The 19,842-nt window shown below is 37.0% G+C and overlaps 1 protein-coding gene across 5 annotated transcripts in view; it reads left to right on the forward strand.

Moving 5' to 3' along the window:
* Positions 1-19,842, forward strand: part of COMMD1 (copper metabolism domain containing 1) — a 137,812-nt gene that overhangs the window by 45,578 nt on the left and 72,392 nt on the right. For 4 of the 5 annotated variants that reach the window (XM_012764876.2, XM_012764873.2, XM_076000820.1 and 1 more), the window contains one exon: positions 95-376. In XM_012764876.2, the coding sequence (XP_012620330.1) occupies positions 95-376 (282 nt within the window). Of the gene's footprint in view, positions 1-94; positions 377-3,490; positions 7,262-19,842 lie in introns of those variants that run through there. The other variant, XM_012764874.3, reaches the window with a different exon arrangement.

Genomic DNA, 19,842 nt, shown 5'->3' on the forward strand with positions numbered 1-19,842 from the left:
AGAATTACTAAAAATATGATTTGTAATTAAGAAGCTATCTTTTCATATTTATCTACTAAATTCAAATTCATTACTCTTTCTGTCATCATTATAGTCTATTGCATCTGCTGACATGGATTTCAACCAGCTGGAGGCGTTCTTGACTGCTCAAACCAAAAAACAAGGTGGGATCACATCTGACCAAGCTGCTGTCATTTCCAAATTCTGGAAGAGCCACAAGACAAAAATCCGAGAGAGCCTCATGAACCAGAGCCGCTGGGACAGTGGGCTTCGGGGCCTGAGCTGGAGAGTTGATGGCAAGTCTCAGTCAAGGCACTCAGCTCAGATACACACTCCTGTTGCCATAATCGAGCTGGAATTAGGGAAAATTGGACAGGTGAGTTCAACTTTAATCAATTTCCCTTTGTAAACTTTGTTTTTCATTATATATTAGCCCACACATTCAGATTGATTTTTTTGAAACAGAGTCTCACTCTGTTGCCCTGGCTAGAGTGCCATGGCGTCAGCCTAGCTCACAGCAACCTCAAACTCCTATGCTCAAGCAATCCTTCTGCCTCAGCCTCCCGAGTAGCTGGGACTACAGGCATGCGCCACCATGCCCGGCTAATTTTTTTCTCTATATATTTTTAGTTGTCCAGCTCATTTCTTTCTATATTTTTAAATAGAGACAGCTACTCTCTCTTGCTGAGGCTAGTCTCAAACTCCTGAGCTCAAATGATCTGCCCGCCTCGGCCTCTCAGAGTGCTAGGATTACAGGTGTGAGCTACCAGGCCCACCCAAGATTGATTTTTATATAAAATCTTCTTTGCAGTGATAATAATAATAATAGGAAAAAACACTTTTCCTAGAATCTCTTTTCAGAGGTAGAAGCATCTGAAAATTCAGATATGTCCAATTGTGGACACTCTGGAAACCAGCCTCAGGGGCCTGGCAGCTGTCTCAGAAGAACAGAATGAGTAAATAAGGTGATTGCACAGAATTGGTCACTATAGCATTTTCTTTATGTCTCAAAATCTTTGGAATTTGGTTAGAATCTCCAAGGCAGTAATAGAGATACTAAACAAAGGCCAAGAATTGAGATTAAACAACATACAACAAAACTATCTCAGTCATCTTTATAGTCATTCAGTTATAGGAGACAATGTATCTTAATGACATTAATGCATTGTTAATACATTAATGACATTAATTAAAGACTGTGTCCTTGAGCTCAAAAATAATGCTCAATTTGATCTTGATTATTTACAGAATAGTGCTGCTTTTCCTTGCAGTTTCCAGAGTTTATTAAAGCATAAGTCAGATTATGTTCATGGCTTCCCATCACACCTCAGTGGCTTCCTATCTCAAGTCAGATCTTTTTTTTTTTTTGAGACAGAGTCTTGCTTTGTTGCCCAGGCTAGAGTGAGTGCCATGGCGTCAGCCTAGCTCACAGCAACCTCAAACTCCTGGGCTCAAGCAATCCTGCTGCCTCAGCCTCCCGAGTAGCTGGGACTACAGGCATGCACCACCATGCCCGGCTAATTTTTTCTGTATATATTAGTCAGCCAATTAATTTCTTCCTATTTATAGTAGAGACAGGGTCTCGCTCTTGCTCAGGCTGGTTTCGAACTCCTGACCTCAAGCAATCCACCCACTTCGGCCTCCCAGAGTGCTAGGATTACAGGCGTGAGCCACCACGCCCAGTCCTCTCAGGAGCATTTATAGCTCTCTCTCTTACTCAGTATACTCTAGGTAGACCCACTGGCCTCCTTGCTGATTCCTGGAACATGACAAACATCTTCAGACCTATATATTTATTCTCTCTCTGGATTTGTCTTCCCTCAGATATCTGAATAGCTAGTCTCTTCACTTCCTTGAGGTTTTTCTTAAAAATCATCTTCTCAGTGAGGCTTTTGTTGGCTGCCTCTCTCAAAGTTCAGTTCTCTACTTTCTGCTTTATTTTTTATTAACTTCTATATAATAAACTATCCATTTTGAAGTGTACAATTTGACTACATTTGGCTGATAAATATACCTGTAAAAACACTACTAGAGTCAAGAACCCAAACATATTGCTCAATCCCTAAAAGTCTCTTTGTGTCCCTTTTAGTCATCCTCTTCACTCCAGTTCCTAGGCAAAACTACTAGTCAGCCTTTTGTTATCATAGATTAGTTTCTCTATTTTTTTCTTCTTGTCACTTATTACTACCTAGCATGCTATGTAATTTATTATTTATTTATTTATTTATTTATTTATTTATTTATTTATTTATTTTTTTGAGACAGAGTCTCACTTTGTTGCCCAGGCTAGAGTGAGTGCCATGGCGTCAGCCTAGTCCACAGCAACCTCAAACTCCTGGGCTCAAGCAATCCTGCTGCCTTAGCCTCCCGAGCAGGCATCGCCACCATGCCCGGCTAATTTTTTCTATATATATTTTTAGTTGGTCAGTTAATTTCTTTCTATTTTTGGTAGAGACGAGGTCTCGCTCAGGCTGCTTTCGAACTCTTGACCTCAAGCAATCTGCCTGCCTCGGTCTCCCAGAGTGCTAGGATTACAGGCGTGAACCACTGCGCCTGGCCTGTAATTTATTTTACTTATAATCTTGTCTGTGCTCCACATTAGCATGTAAGAGATGGCCAGTATTTTTGCTATTTTTTTCATTGCTGTATCCTCAAGGTCTAGGATGCCGTTTGGAACAGTGTTGAGTAAATATTTGTTGAATGAATAAGTGAATCACATAATTCAGTATTTTCTAAGCATCTACTATGTGTTAGGCGCTATGTAGGAGTTGAAGATAGGTCAGGAAATAAAACAGACAAATTTCCTTATGGAGTCAAAGAAAGTTGGTAATAATTAGTGTAAGAAATTACATCAGAGACTGAGGAGTATTACCAAGGCTCAAAAGATGGAATAAGGCCGGGCTCAGTGGCTCATGCCTGTAATCCTAGCACTTTGGGAGGCTGAGGTGGGAGGATCACTTGAGGCCAGAAGTTTGAGACCATCCTGGGCAATATAATGAGACTTTCATCTCTATAAAAAACTTAAAAAATTAGCTGGGCATGGCGGTGTGCACCTGTATTCTTAGCTACTAGGGAGGCTGAGCCAGGAGGATCAGGCTGGTTGGGCCCAGGAGTCCATGTCTGCAGTGAGCTATAATCATGCCGCTGTATTCTAGTCCAGGCAACAGAGTGAGATTCTGTCTTAAAAAAAAAATAAAAGTAAAAGTTAAAAAAAAAAAAAAAGATGGAATGACTATCTTTACCCTGGAAGTTGAGGAAGCCAATTCTGAGAAGGTAACATTTGCACTTGATTTTTGTGACAACTTCAACTTTCTGATCCAGAGTTGAGAGTCATGAAATAAGAACAACTAAAAAATTGATACAGTGAACATACCCTTGCCTTTAACACTTAGATGTAACTTTTGGCAATGATTTAGTATAGGTTCCTGACGATTGCCATTTCTTTCTCACCACTTCCTACATGTTCGTTTTCCATTTTCTGAAATCACAGGCAGTAAGAAGTACCAAGAAGTACATTGGCAGAAAAAGCATTGGAAGCAAAAGCAAGATTCATGTAATGCAGTGGTTCACAGCATCATTATGTATCAGATTCACTTGAGGAGCTTAAAAAAAATTATGGATTCCCAGACCCCACCTCAAAGTAAGGGGCTTCTGCTTTAGTTTGAGTGAGGGAAGGCTTCTCTGAGTAGATGAGCTGACCTTTGAATGACAAGAAGGATATAGCCTCAGGAAGATCTAGGGGAAAATACAGGCAGAGGGAACAGTCAAGGCAAGAGTTTAGCCTTGGTAAGAAATGTAAATTTTATTCTAAGTGTAATGAGAAAACATTAGAGGTTTTCAAACAATGGAATGATGTGATATGATATATTTTCTATTAGAATCACTTTGATTTAGCTGTGGAGAATGGATTATATATATATGTGTGTGTGTGTGTGTGTGTGTGTGTGTGTGTGTATATATATATTTATTTATTTTTTTGAGACAGAGTCTTACTCTGTTGCCTGGGTTAGAGTGCCATGGCGTCAGCCTAGCTCATAGCAACCTCAAACTCCTGGGCTCAGGCAATCCTCCTGCCTCAGCCTCCTGAGTAGCTAGGACTACAGGCATGTGCTATCATACCTGGCTAATTTTTTCTATATATTTTTAGTTGTCCAGCTAATTTATTTCTATTTTTTTAGTAGAGTTAGGATCTTGCTCTTGCTCAGGCTGGTCTCAAACTCCTGACCTCGAGCCATCCTCCCGCCTTGGCTTCCTAGAGTGCTAGGATTATAGGAGTGAGCCACTATGCCCGGCCGAGAATGGATTATATATTAAGAATGAAGCCAGGATACTGAGATCCCAGAAAAAAAAATCACTAGGGTTGGAATTGTTGTTTTGTACATTAAAAATAATTCTCTTTTGTTTCCAGATGTGTATGTGATGATAATTAGGTAAAATGGGATCTCAAGATAAAGAAGGAAAAAAATTTAAAAAAAGCTTCATCCTTCGTGCTGTTAACAAGATTAGGTATTCAGAAATGAATGGAGCCAATATTAATATTCCACTTCAAAAAATAGTAGAAATGAGTTTACATGAAGTTCTGACAGTCTCTATTCTACATTGCCATTTTTGTTCCTCATTTATGACACTTCCCTTTTCTTTCAAAAAATTTTTATTGTAACGTGTTCCAAAATTTGTCTGCCAAACCCAGGAATAACTAATAAAAATCAGTATTGTTGGGGGTAGAGAAATGAGGACACCTCTTAGGGGGCTGGTACTGTGGTCCAGGTGAGATAATATTAGCAAGAAAGATGGAGATAATTTTAACAGTCAAAGTGAAGGGAAGTGAACAGATAGAAGATAAGTTTTGAATATAGATTAGTTGCTTTGAGATAACTTGGAAGGGATGTAGGGAATTAGAGAAAGTGAGGAATTGGGAATAACTCCTTGTTGTTTCTTGCATGAATATGTTAGTATAAATTGGTAATCCTATAGACTGAGTTGTGCCAAAAAAAAAAAAAATTGGTAATCCTAGTGACCTAATCATTGTAAAACAGTCTTATTGCTAAGTTGACCATATAATATACAACTTGAGTTTTTTGATTGCTGTATTTAGCCCTTCTAAGAAATTATTTAACATTTGGCAGTTAAGAAAATGCTGTTTGTACTGAAGTAATTTTATTTTTAAATTTATAAAGAGATGCATTTGAAATTACTGAACTTAAATTTTTCCTTAAAGGCTTAAAAAAAATAATTGTTTCTTATGATGTACCCTTTCTATGTGTATATTATACTTCAATAAAAAGATTTAACGAGGGAGAATGAGAGATAAATGTCATTGCAAACTCATTGACCCTTTGCGAATAGGGCTTTGGCACTGCTGAAGTCCTCCCGCCTCTGACTAGTGCCAACACGCAGCCCTGGTGTCGGACTTCTTTCAGCCATTCAGGCTGTCTGTTTTATTCTTATGGACAGATGGGGTGCTTGAGAGGAAGCCAGGAAACCAAGCCTTAAGAGGACTTGGAAGCAATTTTTGGATGTAAGTTCTTTGTCCTAAACTCAGGGTAACAGTGTATCCTGCCCAGCAATGCTGAACTGCTTGTGTTTGTCTGGTATGTGTGTACTAGCTGGTTGGCAATGGGCTTCGTTCCATGTAGGCCACTGCTCTACTGCCAAGACAAATGTAGAAGGCCTCTGGCCCAAGCCCATTTCTTAGTACTTTAAAAAAAATTGTGGTAAAATATACATAATGTACAATTTACCATTTTAACCATTTTTTTTGTACACTCCAGTGGTATTAAGTAATACCTCTATCTATTTCCAGAACTTTTTCATTATCCCAAACAGAAATTCAGCACCCATCAAACAATAATGCCTCTTTGCCACCTCTCTGCAGCTCCTGGTAATAATCTCTGTTCTACATTCTGTCTCTATGCATTTACCTATTCTAGGTACCTCATAGAAGCATACAATATTTGTCCTTTTGTGTCTGGTTTATTACTTAGTGTAGTATCTTCAAGGTTCATTCTTTTTTTTTTTTTAAGACAGAGTCTCGCTTTGTTGCCCAGGCTAGAGTGAGTGCCATGACGTCAGCCTAGCTCACAGCAACCTCAAACTCCTGGGCTCAAGCGATCCTCCTGCCTCAGCCTCCCGAGTAGCTAGGACTACAGGCATGTGCCACCATGCCCGGCTAATTTTTTGTATATATTTTTAGTTGGCCAATTAATTTCTTTCCATTTATAGTAGAGACGGGGTCTCGCTCTGGCTCAGGCTGGTTTTGGACTCCTGACCTCGAGCAATCCGCCCGCCTCGGCTTTCCAGAGTGCTAGGATTACAGGTGTGAGCCACCACGCCCAGCCAAGGTTCATTCTTGTAGCGTGTATCAAAATTTCATTCCTCCTCATAGCTGAATAATACTCCATTGTATGTATATACCACATTTTGTTTTTTCATTTATCTGTTGATGGATAAGTTGAATTGTTTCCACCTTTGCTATTGTGACTGATACCGCTATGAACATGGGTATACAAATATCTATTTGAGTCTCTACTTTTAACTCTTTTGGGTATATATCTACAAGTGGACTTGCTAGATCATATGGTTATTCCATGTTTAACTTTTTAAGGAGTTGCCAAACTATTTTCCACAGCATTTGCACCATTTTATGTTCTCTCCAGCAATGCATGAAGCTTGCAATATTTGCACATCCTCATCAACACTTGTTATTTTCTTTTTTTTTTTTTTTTATAATTGCCATCCTTATGGATATAAACTGGTATCTCATAGTTGTGAGTTGAAACCCTTAATGATTAGTGATGTTGAGCTTGTCTTTATGTGCTTATTGGCCATTTTTAGATCTTTAGAGAAATGTCTATTCAAGTCTTTTGCCTATTCTTTAATCAGGTTTTTTATTTTATTTTTTATTGTTGTTGACTTGTAGTTCTTTTTTTTGAGACAGTCTCACTCTGTTGCCCAGGCTAGAGTGCCATGGTGTCAGCCTAGCTCACAGCAACCTCAGACTCCTGGGCTCAGACAATCCTCCTGCCTCAGCCTCCCAAGTAGCTGGGACTATAGGCATGCACCACCATGCCTGGCTAATTTTTTCTATATATTTTTAGTTGTCCAGCTAATTTCTTTCTAGTTTTAGTAGAGACGGAGGCTGGTCTAGAACTCCTGGCCTCGAGCGATTCTCCCGCCTCCACCTTCTGAATGCTAGGATTACAGGCGTAGCCGGGCAATAGGGTGAGACTCTGTCTCAAAAAAAAAAAAAAAAAAAAAAGAAGTCAATACAGAGGAAGTATATCTCATTTTTAATAAGTACTTTAATAGTCTTGTGGATACAGTAGAAAAACCTGACATGAATTATGATAATAAAGTTAGTGAGTGCATAGTTAGTTGAGTGGTGACATCCAAACAGTATTGATCACAAAATGAATTTGATCTTTCATCCTGTGATACCTGTCCTCCACTCCCTCCCCTATCTTCCTTAGTCTAGGAAAAACAGCCTAATCTTCTAGGAATATCATTTAAGGGTTCATGATCTATCATCTGTTTATATTATACTGTCCAACCAGTTGGACTGCATTTTCCACACATGCCATATTCTTTTCCTATTGCTACTTGGGTTGTTCTTTATCCATCCCCATTTTCACTTGATGAAACCCTTTCACTTCTTCAAAGCTCATATTACTGAATACCTCTGCCATGAATTCCTGGGATATTTTGAACCTTTCTTTAGCTTTTAATACAATTAGATTTAAAAACACAAAAAACAAAACCTATATTAGTGTCAAACTAACTTAATTAAGTCAAAAAGGAGATTAATGAGTTACATACTTAGGAAGCTCAAATGTGATTCCTGGCTTCAGATATCTCTTAACTGTGTCTGGCTCTTTTAAACAAGCTGACTTCATATAGAGGTAACATGATGTCTAGTAGGTCCAGATTCATCTCTATAGGTGCTCCTGTCTTCCCAACATTTGTATATTGATTAAAGGTGGATTCTTATTTTGCCTGATTAGGTCACATGGCTACCTATGAAGAAGTAATTGTTTACTAGAATTAGGCTAGTTTAAGTTTTCTGGAATTAGAGTAGTATTCGCTCAGCCCTTTGACCAAGGGTAAGGGAATGTATAGATTGACAGCTAATACCACTGGGAATAAGTGAGGAGCACTTCCCCAAAGGAATTAGATGAACAAAAATCAGTATGGTATAAATTGTACATTTGTCAAAATAAGAAACTAACATTGGTACTTTGTTACTAACTAAACTACATATTTTATTTGTATTTTACCAGTTTTTCTATTCATATTTCTTTCCTGGTCCGCAATCCAATCTAAAGTACTACTAAATTGCTAACTAAACTAACTAAACAGCATTTACTTGTCACGTCTTTGTTTTTCATGAGCATGAGAATTGTTTACTTATTTTTCAGCTTTACTGAAGTATAATTGGCAAATAAAACTTGTATATATTTAAGATATAAAACTTGATATTTTGATACATGTATACATTGTGAAACGACAGTCTTGAAAAACACTAGCCAGATATCCTGTAGCATATTCCCTAATCTGGGCCAGACTGTTTTTTTTTTCTTCTCATTGTTAGACTGGTTTATGGGTGTCTTAGTCCTTTTTGTGCTGCTATAACAGCATACCTGAGACTGGATAATTTATAAAGAACAGAAATTCATTTTCTCATAGTTCTGCAGGCTGGGAGTCTAAGATCAAGTCACCGTTAGGTTTGGTGTTTGGTGAAGGCCCCGTCTTTGCTTTCCAGATGGCTCCTTGAACACTGTGTCTTCTGGAGAAGATGTGCTCTCACATGGCAGAAGAGAGCAAACCCACCCCTGCAAGCCCTTTGTATAATTGCACTCATCCATTCATGAGAGTGGAGCCCTCATGACCTCACTTCCCAAAAGGCCTCATCTCCCAACACTACTGCACTGGGGTTCAAGTTTCCAACACATGAATTTCAGGGGACACATTCAGATCATAGTAATGGATTTTAGGAAAGAATACAACAGAGGTGAAGTACCCTTCTTCTCACACCATTTTAAGGGGTAATCCACATATTGTCACTGTTAATGTTAACCCTCATCACTTAAGGTAGCATTTACCAGTAAAGTTCCTATCTTTCCCTCTCTCTATTCTTTAGAAATTGCTTTTTATAATAAAAATAGAAATAAGAAATAAATCACTAAGCGCAGCTCACACTCAAGAGGAGGGGAAATTGGCTTGATCTTTTAAAGGAAGTATCAGAGAATTTGTGAACATATTTTAAAAATAATTTTTTTTTAAGAGATGAGGTCTCATTCTGTCATTCAGGTGAGAGTGCTATGGTACAATCATAGCTCACTGCAACCTCAAACCCCTGGTCTCAGACAATCCTCTTGCCTCAGTCTCCTGAGTAGCTGGGAATACACGTGTACCACCTTGCCCAGTTAACTTAAAATTTTTTTTTGTAGAGATAGGGTCTCACTATGCTGCCCAGAATGGTCTCAAACTCTTAGCCTTACATGATCTTGGCCTTACAGGATCCTTACATGATCCTGCCTTTGCTTCCCAAAGTGCTGGGATTACAGGCATGAGCTACCACACCTGGTCTTGAACATGTTTTAAATCTCTATAGTACATTCTGTGGCCACAAATTATTTACATGCATCCCACATACAGATTATACTCATCCTCTCCCAGTATTCTGCAGAAGTCTCCTTTACAGCATTAGTTTATCATCCAGGATGTTCTCATTTAAATTAGGTCAGTTTTACATGAGGCTTCTCAGATGTAGTTCCTTAATTTCAACTCCTGGAGTACATTACGTATCTATTTGAAGAATCCGTGAAAATAAAGAGGCAAATTGCCCCCAATACATCCAAGGTACAATGGTTGGACATGCATATGACATCCACTATAGACATTATGGCTTAAAAGGGAAAATGTCAGCACAAAAGTATCATTATTTCACACCATTTCTAAAGTTTAGCTGGGCACAGTTGGTAATTCCTTGATTAAAATTCAGGCCTGGGAATAATTCTTCAGAACTTTTAACTTTGCTTTCTGGGCTTTGGGTTCCCCACTCTGAGTTACCCTTCCTTTTCTGTGAAAAGCAGCAAAATAGGCTGTGTTTACAGCTGTGTAGATTTCTCTGCCCACTTCTTGCCTGTAGAAGTTTGAGAGTCCAAGACCCCTTTTTCATTTTGTACTATTTCTGTCTCTTTTGGTCCAAATGGGCAGTTTTTTCTGCCAATATAATTCTCTTCAAAACTTTGTAGGTCTCCTGTAAATATTATTTGGGCTTACTTCATTAGACAAAAGCCACACCTAAAAATTTCTTCGAGATAATCCTTCTTGAGATTCTGGTGAGGGACTATGGGTTTTAGTTTCTTAGAAATTCTACTATTTGATTAAAATAATCTGTAAATCACACCTTTAGAAGCTTTAAATAGCCTTTTGTCTAGTTGAATAGTACTTTGGGGCACCATCTTAGATATTTCTGAGGTTGAAACAAAGAATTTTGTAGCTGTATCCTCAGCCTTATCTTTTTTTTTAAAAGAGGTTTATGCTGAGCCAAATGCATGTGATCAGCTCCCACATGGTCTCAAGAGGACTGAGAAAATGTGCCTTTCAGCCTCAACTTTTAGATCATGTTTTCTTGGCAGTGCCTGGTATTTGAACTTTGCTCCTAAGCCATTTCTTTTATTTTCGTTTTCTTTTTCTTAAATTTCGAGACAAGCTCTCGCTCTGTCACCTAGACTGGAGAGCAATGGCATGATCATAGCTCATTGCAGCCTTGAACTGGGCTTCAAGCGATCCTCCTGCCTCAGCCTCCCAAATAGCTGGGACTACAAGCATGTGCCACTGTGCTTGGCTAATTTTTTAAATTTTTGTAGAGATGAGGTTCTCACTATGTTGCCCAGGCTGGTATTGAACTCCTGTCCTCAAACCATCCTCCCTCCTTGGCCCCCCAAAGTGTGGGAGTACAGGTGTGATTCACTGTGCCCAGCTCCATTTCTTATTTTAATATTGTTTAATATTGTTTGCATTTGGAGAGATTGGGCATCTTCAAAACCAGCGAGTTCTGACTCTTTTGTTGAACTGTTCTTGAGATATTAGGAATTTGGAAATTTGGGTTTGTGTTTCAGTGCTATATGTTTGGCAAAAAGAGAGGTCTGGGAGTCATGAGCATTTGTTCAGTGGAAGTTGAAGTGAAGGAGCAGAAGGAAAGCTAAGAGTAGAACTTGGAGAAATGTGTACCTTTAATGAGCAAGCAAAAAAGGCTCCGAGAGAGGGGCATGGATGGAGAGGTTTCGTGAAAGACAGCTTGGAGAAATGGAAAGTACAGGATCAGAGAAGTATCAACAATGGCACTTGCCTCACTTATTGGGTGGATTTAGTGGAAAAATTTCCATTTTCTTTTTATATAAACTCTTTGAGTCAAGCAAAGTAATATCTTTTATATTATAACATTTATAACATTTGCTTTTGTCTTAAACTGAAGGATAAAAACACCACCATAGAAGCAAAGTAAGGACAAGCCTATATAATGTTGCCCTCTATAGCTATAAAGAATGCCACAGAAAAGTACTGTGTGCTTAAAGTCATGCATACTTTTGAAAATTGGGTTGTTGGTCTTTTTACTGTTAAGTTTTCAGGATTTTTAAAAATATATTCTAGATGTTAAAATCTTATCAGATTTTTGGTTTGTGCTGTCTTCTGTAGGATGTCTTTTCATTTCCTTGGTAATACCTTTTGATGTACAGAGGTTTAAAATTTTATGAAGTCCAGTTTTTTTGGTTGCTTGTGCTTTTAGTATCAAATATAAGAATCCATTGCCAAATCTGAGTTATGAAGATTTACCCCCATGTAGCTCTTATATTTAAGTCATTGATCCATTTTTGAATTAATTTTTGTATTAGTATATGGAGTAAGGTAGGAGTTGATTAAATTTTCTTGTCAACATATATTTTCAAGTGAAAGAATCCCACTCTGTGAATATATGGCTGTTATTGGTCATTGAGGACAGGTAGTGTCTAATTCAGCTTGTAGATTACTTTTATTTTTTTATAATGTAGTTTTTAATTCATTTACCAAACTCCAAGAAAATTGCTTAAACCTGAGTTCCTAGAATTTGTTTTTGTTTTTTTTTTTTTTTGAATTTTGATTATGAAGGAAAATAGTTCCAGAAATTAGTTTCTTGTCAACATATATTTAGATATTCTAGGATGAGTCTTATATTATTTACTAGTGCTTCTTCCTTTCCTTTTACATGAAGTTGGGACCAATGTATGTTGAGGAACTTGGTGAACAAATCATAAGGGTATTTTTAAAAGTCTGTTTAGATATTGTCTTTGGAATGTGTTTTAATTCTGCTTTCACTTTTTTTTTTTAACAATTGAGTTTGGGGTACTTCTGAATAAAATGGTTCTTATAAATTCATACTTTATAGTGCCTCTACTCTAGTGGAAATGATATATAAAATAAAAAGTAGGAAAATTAGCCAGGCATGGTGGCACACACCTGTAGTCACAGCTACTCAGGAAGCTGAGGTGGGAAGATTGCTTGAGCCTAGGTGTTCAAGGGTGCAGTGAGCTGTGATTGCACCACTGCATTCCAGACTGGGTGACAGAGCAAGACCCTGTCTCAAAAAAAAAAAAAAAAAAAATAGAGGTAGAAACTCAAAAATCTTAGCCACATTAAGGAAAGATAAACATGTCTGTGAACCTAATACAGAATCAAAAAGTGCAGTGATGGGCTTTTTAGACTGCAAAATAATTGCTGGTAGCTAAGAGTTTGGTTCCTGAGTAGCAAACAGGAGTAAATGCACTTCACAGACACCATTTAAATGAAGTCTTTGAGAATATCCAGATCATTTAAAAAATATGTCTGAGAATGTAAGCATAAAATTCATAATAGTGGGTACCTCTGAGGAGTGGAGAGAAGACAATGGAATAAATGAAGAAGTGGCCTTCAACAGTGTATGGAAACTTCTATTATTAATACTTAAAAAAAAAAATCTAAAACAAGCAGAAAAATTGAGTGTGTATATTGTGGGGGAGAAGAGGTACTCAGGAATTTATAAATATATATATATATATATACTTGTATAGGAAAAATACCAAAAGAAAATACATGAAGGTGTTCACAGTGGTTATTTCTGGGTTATGGAGATATCTGCAGTTTTTATTTTTTATACTTCTTAGTAGATTCCAAATTTTCTGTAGTGAAAATGCCTTATTTTTCTTTTCCTAAAAAATCATTCTAAGCTTCTGAGTAGTAATCACTGTTTCTTTGTTTCTTTCAGTTTTAATCATTTTTTAATGTTGATTTCCTTTTTGTGCTTATTTTGAAATATCATACAAAAGACTAAAGGGCTTGAATAATTTATTTTTGGCATGTGTCCAAGAAAATATTCTACTGCATTAGGTTAATAATAGGAACAAGATTAAGAAATTGAATGAAGTTTGGAATTAAACTTGTTGGTAATGTTTTCAGGTTCTTTCTTGGTTGGTTACTGGATAATATTCTATAAAGTAAAGATTACCCTTTCATTGAGATATTCAAGCTTATGAATTAATATTTGTGTTACTATTTTCTGATCATAAAATGCTCTCCATATTCATTTTATCCTATAATCAACAGTATTTAGGTTATGAAATTGTGGAAGAAATTTTCAAACTGTATTTGGACTTAAGTCTACTGGAGGCACTATTTCACAGTAGCTTCCTCTTATCTGATGGGGGAATACATTCCAATACCCCCAGTGGATGTCTGAAACCACCAATTGTACCGAACCCTACATGTACTATTGGTTTTTCCTGTACTTACATACCTATGATAAAGTTTAATTTACAAATTAGGCACAGTAAGAGATTAACAACAATAACTAATAATAAAACAGAGCAATTAGAACAATATACTGTAATAAAAGTTATGTGACTGTGATCTCTTTGTCTTTCAAAATACCTTATTGTACTGGACTCACCTATTTTCAGACTGTGGTTGACTATGGGTAACTGTTAACTGTGGAAAACAAAACCAGGGATAAGGGAGGGGGACTACTGTATTTTGTTTATACTCTGCAAAAAGTAAAGCTAGCACTGGGATCTTTTCCAACTAAGGAAATGCCTGTAAGATTGTTAAAAGTGTTAACTACTGGCCTAGTGAATTCCTGTAGAAGGTATGTGATCGTACTCTATAGATAAGTATACTATGTGTACATACTTTGCAGATGATGGTTACATTCCAGGGAAGTTAAACTAGATTTTTTTATCCAGTCTGTCAGGAAGAACTTTGAAGTTATTTATGAATATCTCTGAGGATCTTCCTTTTTCAGGGCCTGTATAAATTAAAAGTTAAACAAGACCTTTCCCTGCCTATCCAGTCTCTTAAGAGTATTCTTTGTTTATAGATTCCTATAAATATGTAATGTAATGTTATTATATGTAATTAATGTAAATTACCTTATCAGCACAGCATTTTGAAAATTCAGAATATTTGCCATATAAGATTCTTTTCTACCCAAATTTATCTAATACCATTCGGACCTATAACTTATTTTTCTCTTAACCCAGGTTTAAAAATTCAAAATAATTGACACATATATGCAATTAACAAGAAGCAGTCATTTATATTATTATAAGTTCTGTTAGTTCTGTCCTTCTATCTGAGGAAACTAGAATTTTCCTGTTTCCTGTGCAATCTTGAGTTTTTTAAAAAACTCAACCCCAAGGGCAAAAAGTACAGAAGGGGTGCTAAGTCAATAATAATTAAAAATATTAATATCATTTACTTTCTGTCAGGCAAATAAAAGACTAGTAGGGATACACTATTCATATCCTTTGTGCTCAGGAAAACTGGGACATGGGGGGGGGGTGAAGTAAATTGCCACACAGCTATTAGATGGTAGATCCAGAATTGAGACACAGATCTGACTCCAATCAGACTTTATATCATAACTCAGCAACCCATCCAGCTACCTATTGCTGTGTGATCAGTAATCTCTCTTACTTTTAGCCACTCAAAGCTATCCTCTCTTGGAGGTATACCTTACCCCTTACCCCTTTCATACCAAGGCCACTGTATTCTCTAGAGAGATAACATTGTCACAAAAGGTGTAGGGTACCAGGCACGGTGGCTCACATCTATAATCTTAGCATTCTCGGAAGCCGAGGCAGGAGGATCACTTCAGGTCAGGAGTTCAAGACCAACCTGAGCAAGAGTGAGACACTGTTTCTACTAAAAATAGACAGATTAGCTGGGTGTGGTAGCACATGTTGTAGTACCAGCTATTCAGGAGGCTGAGGCAGGAGGATCCCTTGAGTCTAGGAGTTTGAGGTTGCTGTGAGGTATGATGATGCCACTGCACTGTAGCCAGGGTGACAGAAAGAGACTCCATCTCAAAAAAAAGTATAGGGCAAAGATAGTAGATTCTGGATACTGACATTACTAAACTTAAATCCCGCCTCAGATACTAATTGGCCAAGTCACTACACCATCATGATCCTCAGATTTCTCATTCATAAAATGGGTGTAATAACATAGACTTTTAAGAATTATTCTTAAGATCAAAGATAATATATATTATGTATATAAATGTCTATATAATTGCAGTCCCCAAACCCTGGTCCATGGACCAGTACCGGTCTGTTGCCTGTTAGGAACCAGGACACACAGTAGGAGGTGAGAAGCATGTGAGTGAGCAAGGCTTCATCTGTATTTACAGCCACTCCTCATCACTTGCATCACTGCATAAGTTCCGGCTCCTATCAGATCAGTGGCAGCATTAGATTCTCATAGGAGCACAAACCCTACTGTAAACTGTGCATGTGAAGGATCCAGGTTGCTCGTTCTTTATGAGAATCTAATGCCTGGTGATCTGAGGTGAGGCTGAGGCAGTGATGCTAGTGCTGGGGAATGGCTGCAAATACAGATTATTGTTAGCGGAGAGGTTTGATTGCACAATAAATGTAATGCGCTTGAATCATCCCAGAAGACCCTCCCCCACCCTTCATCCATGGAAAAATTGTCTTCCATGAAACTGGTTCCTGGTGCCAAAAAGGTTGGGGACCACTATATTAGTTATGTATATAAATGTATCATATTGCCTGCCATATTTAATAGATGACAATTAAATGATTAAAAAAGATTCGTTCTTTCCAAAGCTTATCTAATATCATTGAAACCTATGATTCCTTTTAATTTTAATTAAGATTCTTTTGGGGGGTTTCTAATTTCTTATTTTCTCTTTTGCTACTTATTTTAGTACCACCTGATTTTGTGTATACTCTATAATCCTTTTTGTATTTCTTTAATGATAAACCATTATCTTAGTCTTTTTAAGATACCATGTGCAATTTTTATTCACTTTTCTCGAAAAATCACTAGCTTAAAACCATAAATCCCAATCATTGTTATTCATTGGTATAGTATAGTCTGGCAATTTCTAACTTACTTTTTTTTTTTTTTGAGACAGAGTCTCACTTTGTTGCCCAGGCTAGAGTGAGTGCCGTGGCATCAGCCTAGCTCACAGCAACTTCAATCTCCTGGACTCAAGCAATCCTCCTGCCTCAGCCTCCCAAGTAGCTGGGACTACAGGCATGTGCCACCATGCCCGGCTAATTTTTTTTCCTATATATAGGTTAGTTAGCCAATTAATTTATTTCTATTTATAGTAGAGATGGGGTCTCACTCAGGCTGGTTTCAAACTCCTGACCTCGAGCAATCCGCCCGCCTCGACCTCCCAGAGTGCTAGGATTACAGGCGTGAGCCACTGTGCCCAGCCTCTTTCTTTTTTAAAATTATTATGGATACATAATAGTTCTATATCTTTATAGAGTACATGTGATGTTTTGATATAGGCATAGAATGCGAATTAATCAAATCAGGTCAATTGGGATATGTATCACCTCAAGCATTTGCCATTTCTTTGTATTAGAAACATTCTAATTCCACTCTTTTACTTATTTTAAGGTATACTTTAACTTGTTTATAGTCACTTTGTTGTGCTGTGGCAGTTTCTTCATATTACCCATTATATCATGGCTAAGTTCTGAAATATGTAGACTATAGGTGTAGCATTTTACATTTTGAGCTCATGTTTCTCTTCTAGTTAGCATGAAAATAAGAGCTATTAGATTTTATGAAACCATAGTTACTAATATTTATCATCTGGATAGTAATTTGATCTAGTGCGTTGACTATGTTATTAATGTTTATAAGAGCATATGTACTTACTTCACTAAGAATGAATTGTGTTTTATTTTTAGTAACATACCCTATTTAGGGCTTTTTTCACTCATAATTTGTTGTCACACATGCATGTCAGGTAAAAGTTACTGGCTATACTGGAACACTTCCTTTGGAACCATATTGAATGTGGGCATAGCTCTGCATATTTTGGAGGCATTCAAATGTTTAGCATAATTTTGTGACAGAAAAAGGCAGCAATGTCTTGAAGTCCCTATGCCATACTTTAAAGTTGGGTAGTAATAGCAACTGAGTTTAGTTCCTCATTTTGATAGTTCATGTTCACCTGTTTGGAGCATTAAAGAAAACAGTGGAGTAGAAAATTCTCTTCACTTTAGAATTGAGACTCAATAACCCCTCCAGAGAAATTCAGAAAGAACAGAATAGGAACTAACTGCCACCATGGAGAGTTCTGCCCAGATGACTCACTGGAGTCATTGTGGTTTTGTGTAAGAATCTTTGCAGAGGATGTCTTTAAGCTTCTGTGTAGATCTGTTGTAAGGTCTTATTTTTCTGTGTAAAAGGCAAGTAAGTCATTTTCTGTGAGAAGAGAGATAACAGTTATCTCTGAACTTTTGCAGGGTTGGGTAAGGGGAGGGGCTAGGTCTATAAAAAAATCTCGATACACTTTAATATTTGTAATAATTTAGCAAAACATTACTTTTTAAAAAAATTAGTTTTTGTGCTTTACCTAAAATGTAACTATATTTCTTTTGTAATTTAAAAGCAATACTCTTATTTCTAACTGAAGATTTTTATGAAAACTAAGTAGCTTTATCAGCCAGTTAAAAAAGTCTATCAGAATAATTGTGCTAATAAAACTATTGAATGGATTGTAAGATTTAATATCATAATTCTCTTTGGTAACTATTCTTTGAATATATTCCATTAATGAGATATAGTCAAATGTTTTATTCTTTAGTCACTGGTAATAGTTCCTAATTCTGTTCTAAGTATGTGAACACTTGCTCGATGAATACTTCGTTTCGGTTATTTAGTTCATTTTTATTTTGAGGGTACTGGTGTACTAGTAAGTACCAGTTTTTGCCTCTGGGCTGCTTTCATCTAATTGGTCTTTCTTACTAGTAGCATTCCAGTTACCAGAAGATAGAGTAAATTGATTTCACCATCCAGTTTACAAGATAGGCAGGAAAATACGGTATATTCTCCAAAGGCATGTACTAGAATTCTACTGAGCTACAATATGATCACTCTGTAATGATTATAAATGGTTATAGATTCAATATTCATATATATGAGGTACTTCTGGACATCCACTATACCTAAGAATAGAAATGCTAATAAGATTATGGAATATACATATTATTTTTTAAATTAGGTACCCAAATATGATGGTTATACACTTTGGGCACAGCCGCCAGTTGGTATCAAGGTTATGAGCCAAAGAGAGTACAACAGGATATGTGTATTCATAAAGTTCACAGATTTAGATAAATCTAATTCAACTCTACTAAATCCTTTCTAATTTTGTCTTGATATATGGAGGCTTTTCTTTTACCCTCCTCCCTTTAAATGTTTTTATTATGGAAATTTCAAATATATATTAAAGTAGAAAAAAGAACATAATATATCCATTATGTGGATATAAAGAAAAAAATGTAATGTATTTATTACCCAACTTCTACAGTTATCTGAAAAACTTATGTCTCTTTACATATATAACCAGAATACCATTATCACATCTGAAAAAAAAAATTAACAATAGCATCTTAATATTATCAATTATCTGGTCATTGTTAAAATTTTCCCAGTTGTATAACTATCTTTTAAAGTTATTTTGTTCTGAAGTCCACACATTGCCTTTGTTTGATATGATTCCCCCGTCATGCTTTTCTCCCTTGCAATTTTTTAGTTGAAGAAATTTGATTATTTGTCCTATATAGAGTTTCCTATGATCTAGATTTGCCTGTTTGCACCCCATGAAGTTCTTTAGCATGTTTCTCTGACCCCTTTATTTCCTGTTAGATCTAGAGAAGGGTCTCCAACTTCTCACTATTCATATTTTATGCTGGATAATTTTTTGTTGTGGAGCACTGTTCTGTGCATTAAAGGATGTTTAACAGCATTACTGATTTCTAGCCACTAGATGTCAACAGCATCCATCTGCCCCGCCCCACAAACCAGTTGTGTGGAATAAAAAATGTTCTGGGGACAAAAAAGGCCCACTGTTGAGAGCTACAAATCTGGAGGCTTGATCAGATTCAGGTTTAGTTTCATGGCAAAAATCCTTCATATGTAGTCGTGGTGTTTTCACCCTTCTGAGCATCACTTTTTATCTCCTTTGTCATATACAGTCTCTCTCTTTTTTTTTTTTTTTTTTTGGGACAGAGTCTCACTCTGTTGCCCTGGCTAGAGTGCCATGGTGTCAGCCTAGCTCACAGCAACCTCAAACTCCTGGGCTCAAACTATCCTCCTGCCTCAGCCTCCCTGGTAGCTGGGACTACAGGCATGTGCCACCATGCCTGGCTAATTTTTTCTATTAATATTTTTAGTTGGCCAATTAATTTCTATTTGTAGTAGAGACAGGGGTCTTGCTCTTACTCAGGCTGGTTTTGAACTCCTGACCTTGAGCGATCCTCTCACCTTAGCCTCCCA

Source organism: Microcebus murinus, chromosome 3 (assembly GCF_040939455.1).
Source record: "Microcebus murinus isolate Inina chromosome 3, M.murinus_Inina_mat1.0, whole genome shotgun sequence".
NCBI classification, from domain to species: domain Eukaryota; kingdom Metazoa; phylum Chordata; class Mammalia; order Primates; family Cheirogaleidae; genus Microcebus; species Microcebus murinus.